The sequence below is a fragment of the Cucumis sativus genome, chromosome 6 (genome assembly GCF_000004075.3).
Source record: "Cucumis sativus cultivar 9930 chromosome 6, Cucumber_9930_V3, whole genome shotgun sequence".
Taxonomy (NCBI): Eukaryota; Viridiplantae; Streptophyta; class Magnoliopsida; order Cucurbitales; family Cucurbitaceae; genus Cucumis; species Cucumis sativus.
This window is the reverse complement of record NC_026660.2, coordinates 9,393,587-9,399,412: the sequence shown is the minus strand read 5'-3', so window position 1 is coordinate 9,399,412 and position 5,826 is coordinate 9,393,587. Positions and strand designations below refer to the sequence as shown.

At 31.5% G+C, this 5,826-nt stretch overlaps 1 protein-coding gene across 1 annotated transcript; it reads right to left on the bottom strand.

Moving 5' to 3' along the window:
* Positions 1-417: 417 nt before the first annotated feature.
* LOC101219399 (CBS domain-containing protein CBSX3, mitochondrial) lies at positions 418-4,919 on the bottom strand. The gene is made up of 6 exons (XM_004139873.3): positions 4,618-4,919; positions 3,157-3,423; positions 2,936-3,017; positions 1,902-1,975; positions 1,592-1,652; positions 418-926 (listed from the first exon to the last, which is right to left on the bottom strand). Exons 2-6 carry the CDS (start codon positions 3,415-3,417, stop codon positions 784-786), a joined length of 621 nt encoding a protein of 206 aa, XP_004139921.3. The 5' UTR covers positions 3,418-3,423; positions 4,618-4,919; the 3' UTR covers positions 418-783.
* Between the last annotated feature and the right edge of the window lie 907 nt (positions 4,920-5,826).

Here is a 5,826-nt window from a genome sequence, read left to right as displayed (position 1 = left end):
TACAAACGCTTCTTTATTTTATAACATACACTGAAGGTAAAATGTACACACTATTCTGATTTGGTAAAAAAGAAAACGAACATTTGGACAAGTGGATAAGGCGGTTCACTTGAGGATAAGAGTTTGCTGACTCTTGCTTTGGGTATTACTTTTCATGTTAATTTATTAATTTGGTCACATCATTTTAGGTATCTGTTTATTCTTCAAATTTTATACAAGTGCTTATGAACCTATCAAGTTTCCAAAATCATCATTTTCAAATTCAGACTTCTCAAATACAAAATTCAATGCCAAATACATCATCTACTCATGAATTAAATTGAAAACTAGCTTGCTAGACAAGAATTAATAACAAAAAAAAGATACTTTAAATATTCATTAGGAGTAAGATAATTGGTAGTGTCAGGGAAGAAAATCTTGAAGTTAAATCCAAAGAGATTCCACAAACTCATTTTGAACAGAAATACACTGCTTCATATTTGGTAAATTGCAAACTTGGGGGAGATTTATGTCAAGTCATCTCCATCAATGATGATGCAAATTAGGGTGAAATTTTGCAAAGCAAAGTTGTTGTGAGTCTATTATTACAACATGGGTTCATTATTGTACTTAGAAACAACATGAAATGAAGCACAGCCATATTAATATGAAGCACAACCATATTAATAAGAGAATGCGCATACCAAGCCTATCATCATCATCATCATCATATGTACAAGAGCTGAAGTGTTCTGGTTTATCGGAAAATCATACACCAAGCAACCAAGGTCCACAGCACCAAACTTAATAACCTCCCTGAATGTAAGCATTCAGGCGATCTAGCTCCTCCCTGTGCTCGCTCACCACAGCCCGAACAACATCCCCGATTGACACCATGCCTTTCATGCCCTTCTCATCAATGACAGGTATGTGCCTAATTCTGTTGTCTGTCCACGAACATGAGATCTCCAAGTTATATTAGATAAATGGATATTGCAAAACCTCTTTGGACTTCATCGTTTATTTCATAAGTTGCAATATTACTTTTCTCTGGACAATCCTCGGAGTGTCCGAGAATTAGATATAGAATGATGCAATAGTGACTTAGAAGGTGTAGCATCTATATTCTCCTTCTTTGTTACCACCACACCACTTCATATCCCAAATTTCATTCTATTGTAGTTTTGAAATATTTTAAAAAGTATACAGACATTTCTAAAACAAATGACAATTCAAAGGTGAGAGAATTTTCATATACAACGAAAAGAACCAAAATATTTACCGAGTATAACAAAATATTAGTTTATAATAAACCGCGATAGACAAACTAGTTTTGCGTCTATCGGTTGTGTATTGTAATCTATCACAAATAGATCGTGATATAACAAATACTTGTAAATATTTTCAGAAATTTTCTCATTTAAAATAATTTTTCAAATCCAAATGTGCATTATTTATATTTAACTTAAATCAATTATAACCCAAGTTATGTTTAGAGTAAACATTGCAACTTTAGAAAGTATAGACTTATTATGAATGACAAACAAAATCCAAAGGTGTTATTTATATATATATATATATATACTTTTAACTTAAAAATGTATTGTAATACCAGTCATAAGTTGCATAGCTAGCAAAACCTTGGTGTCAGGTGTCACAGTGATAAGTTTGTTCTGCAAACACAAACCAAAGCAAATTGTCATTGCCATTCGACGTTCCCATGTTTTGTGTGGCTATGAGATACAGATGGAGGGGTGATTAACGAATAATAGAAGTGACCCATATGCAAATTAAGATAGTTGATCAAAAGAATAGAAATGACTTAAATAAATAAAACAGATGAGCATCTAATTTCCTTCGTTCCGCAAGCAACTAGTAGAGATATTAAGGCTGGGTGAGATATAAAGGTGACAGGTTTATACCTCCTCAGTCATAATATCCCCAACTTTGGTAGACTTCGAAGATCTGCCTTGCACTATAATCTTTCTCAGATAATCTATAAATTGCGTGAAAAGAAAGGCTCAGAATTCAGATATTGCATCCCAAAAGACAAGAAGATGCTTTCGTTGAACTTAAGACAACATTCTAGGGACATAGTAAAAGGAAAAGTAAACATCCCACGCTATGTTACAAACATACAATAAAATAGAAAAATCTCTTTAACAATGGAATATTTGAAACGTATAGTTTAAAATGTACCTAAGTATTTTCGTGCAACAAAATAATGCAAATTTACTCTCCGTTACCAAAAAAAAAAAAAAAAAAAAATCCAGTTCACTTTGAAATCTCCACTGAAAAACCAATGAGAACATGTAGGTTTCTTGAGAAGAATGGCAGTACACAAAGAAAGTGCATCAGAAGTTTGAATTTCCGAGTTTGAACTCCAATACTTGGCATAATCAGCCAATTGCAGAGTATTGGTACTTAACTTTTTTTAAGGTTTTTCTTAACATATTATCTCTCTTGTTGTGTCTTGGTGCTTTGTACATATTTCTAGCTCTTATAACTTCTCCTCTATTTGACCAATTAAAAAAATCTTTTGTAAATCCTTTGATTGGGGGCCATCACCCCATCTTTTGTAAATTCAACACCTCAATGAAACTTCGGGGAAGAAAAAAAGGTTGTTGCAAACCGCAAACGAACCAAAATATTTGAAGATATGGCAAAATTTAGATTTAATTCTAGAAGTCTATCAGCGATAGAGCTTTATCACTAATAGATTTTGTTATATTTGCAATATTTTATAAATGTTACAATCCAAAGTATTATCCCCAAAGTGATACCCAATTCAATTACCCAAAATATATATATCCAAGCATACTTACACTTGTTATTACCCAAACTAAACTATAAATGAATCTCCACTCTAAATTATGAAAGAAACATATATTTTGTACGTACCCATATATTAAGACAAATGTCTGCATTCAGAAAGCATATCATATAAATTTTGTACCTCTCTCCGTTATAATACCAGCTATTGAATTTTGCTCCGCAGGTTTAACCACCACCAAGGCTCCAACATTATGCTGAGTCATCTTTTATATATATATTATTTAAAAAAAGGAATTTGTAAGTATGCATATCAGAAATCTAAACAAGATGCAAAGTTCTCACTAAAATATCCAAAAGATATAAAAATGCTCAAAGAAACACAAGTCTAGAAAGGAAGCATACCGACTGAACAGCATCATAAACAGAGTCCTCCGTGGTGCACCAAAGCCAAGATCCATCGGCACTTTTGCCTTTAGCTTTCAAGATGTCATCAATGGTAGTGCTTTCAAAGCCATGCTCTTCAATGTTTGCAGAACTAGCTGATGTTGAAAAACGTGAGAGCATTGCAGGCCTCATATGGGGGTTTGCTACACGAATTTGTTGCAGAACAGCAGTTTTCACAACGTTTCCATGTGATAGAAATGATCGCACAGCACCTTGCATCTTTACCTGTTGCACTGAATGCTTAAAAAATGTGTACAACAAGCTATCTTTAAACTTTGAAGTATGTAACATTTATCAGAAAACAGCAGTCCATTACAATATTACCCGTACCCAAGAAAATGATGATTAAAAACTCCCATGAATTATTACATTCAATTATAAATTTAATCCCTAAACTTCAAGATTTGTGTTTATATGATCCTGAACTTTCAAAAGCATAAATTTAGTCCCTCCATATTTTTAGTTTTTTTTTTAGTTCAAGAATCTAATTGACACAAAATTAAAAGTTTATAGAGGGTGTGTTCACACCGGTGTGAAATTTTGTCTAGCATGTGAGATCGGAGTGGACGAACAAGATTATCCAACTAAGGACGACTGGACCAAAATCACTCATCAACGATAGACATGAATCATAAGCATTAAACAGCAATTATGAAGAGATATTATGGGTAATATGAGATACTTATCAAAGTTTTGAGACCAAATGAACAAAAACCTCAAATCAAAACTAAACCTGAAATTTAACCAATAATATACATTTTAAAATCAACATAGAAAGAAAACAAGAAACAACAGCTGGCAAGACACTTGACAATTGAAGCACAATAATATATCTATGTCATTTCCTTCATAACATGACAAAGAGATGGCCCCTAATTTTTCCTCTTTCCGTTGAGCTAGCTGCCAGTCTTCACTTAAGAAATAAATTACCTCACCTCATCTGTATTAAATCACTCACCTTATCCATATTATGAAGATCCAACGTAGAAAAACGTGTACGGGAGGTAGTATGAGGACGAAGAAAATCAATAAATTAAACACGCAGAGGAACAATGATTGAATCAACCGGCGTTGGTCAAAGCCACAACATTACAACTAAACTAATTAATGCGATCGATAAAGAAAAAAATATCCACAATACAAAACAGGATTCAAACTCGATCTAAACAAGATCAGTACACTAAACATACTGAATACAAAGAAACGGAAGAACATAAAAAAAAATTAAAAAAAAAAAAAAAAACCAATGAAGGAATCAGCAGAGCAGAGGTTGACGAAGACATTAAAACGAAGAGCGAGAGAAAAATAAAGTTAGAAAGAAGATGAAGCGAAAAGAAAAAGAAAATACAACAGAGAGTAGAGCGTTGATTGCAGGAAAAAGATAAAAAAGAATGAAATGGAGGAGAAGAAGAGATTTACCTGAGTGAGGAAGATCCGGTTTGGAGAAAGTTGAGAAGCAGGAAGAGTTAGAAGGCTTGGAGAATGAAACCTAGAGGGAGAGGAAGGGAAAGAAGAAGAGGAAGAGGAAGAGGAAGATGAAGATGACGATGGAGATGAAATGAAGCGAAGCTCAAGGAATGGAACTGTGAGACCCGATTTTATCTCTCTCAATTATTTTGCTTTTTCTTTTACTTTATGATTAATATTATTTATTTATTTCCTTTTTGGACACTCGAACACACTTTCTTATCCCACCGCTGCTCATCCCTTTCTCATCTATCTTTACTATAAATATTCGTCGTTTCATGTGACTCCCAAAGTCCCATATATACATACATACACACACACATATATCCTAAATTTTGGTTTTATCTAATTTTTGTTTCTCACTTTTAACAAATCTTAAGCTAAATTTAGTTTCTTTTTAGAAAATTAACTCTTGAGAAATTATTTTAAATAACAAAAATTTCAAAAATAGTTATATAAATATCACAATTTGAGAAATTATTTTAAATAACAAAAATTTCAAAAATAGTTATATAAATATCACAATTTATTAAATTACACGTAGATAATAGTCTAGTCATATTTTTTGTATTGTAAATATTTTGGTTTATCTACTATATGGAAAAACATCCTTTAATTTTTACCAAAATTAATATTTAGCGTCGATAGATTTGGAAACTTTGTTATATTTAGTATTAAAATAATTGAAGTGAAGATTAAAAAGAAGAAGAAGAAGAATTGTGAGGTTATTATAGTATTTGGGAATTTGTTATGTTGTGTGTATAGTCAAGCTAAACCTAGAAAAAGTATCTTTTCTACTTTATTACATGTGGGAAAAGATTCAGGAGGATAACATATGTTTTATCTCATTTTTCTTTTGAATTCAATAAAACATGGTGCAAATTTCAACCATCCATATATGCTTGTGATGCTAATTAATTATTGTCTTATCCACTCAAAGTTTAGTAGAAATTTTAGAGATAATTATTAATTATGAATCAACCTATATTGTAAATATGACAAAATTCAATTGTGACACTTTTATTGCATATATACACTCTTATTTATAATATAGTCTATTAATTATAGATTTTGAATTTTTTATTTTTGCTATATTTATAACTTTTTTCATATGTATTATATATATATATATATATTTTTTGATATTTTAAATTAATATAA

What these genes read in the sequence shown, in the direction of transcription:
- LOC101219399 (XM_004139873.3), bottom strand. Translation starts at nt 3,417, where the DNA reads ATGCAAGGTGCTGTGCGATCATTTCTATCACATGGAAACGTTGTGAAA. An exon ending in TTTATGATGCTGTTCAGTCG is followed by an intron (nt 3,018 to 3,156) that starts GTATGCTTCCTT and finishes TATATATAAAAG; the next exon opens with ATGACTCAGCATAATGTTGG. An exon ending in GGGATATTATGACTGAGGAG is followed by an intron (nt 1,653 to 1,901) that starts GTATAAACCTGT and finishes TTGTGTTTGCAG; the next exon opens with AACAAACTTATCACTGTGAC.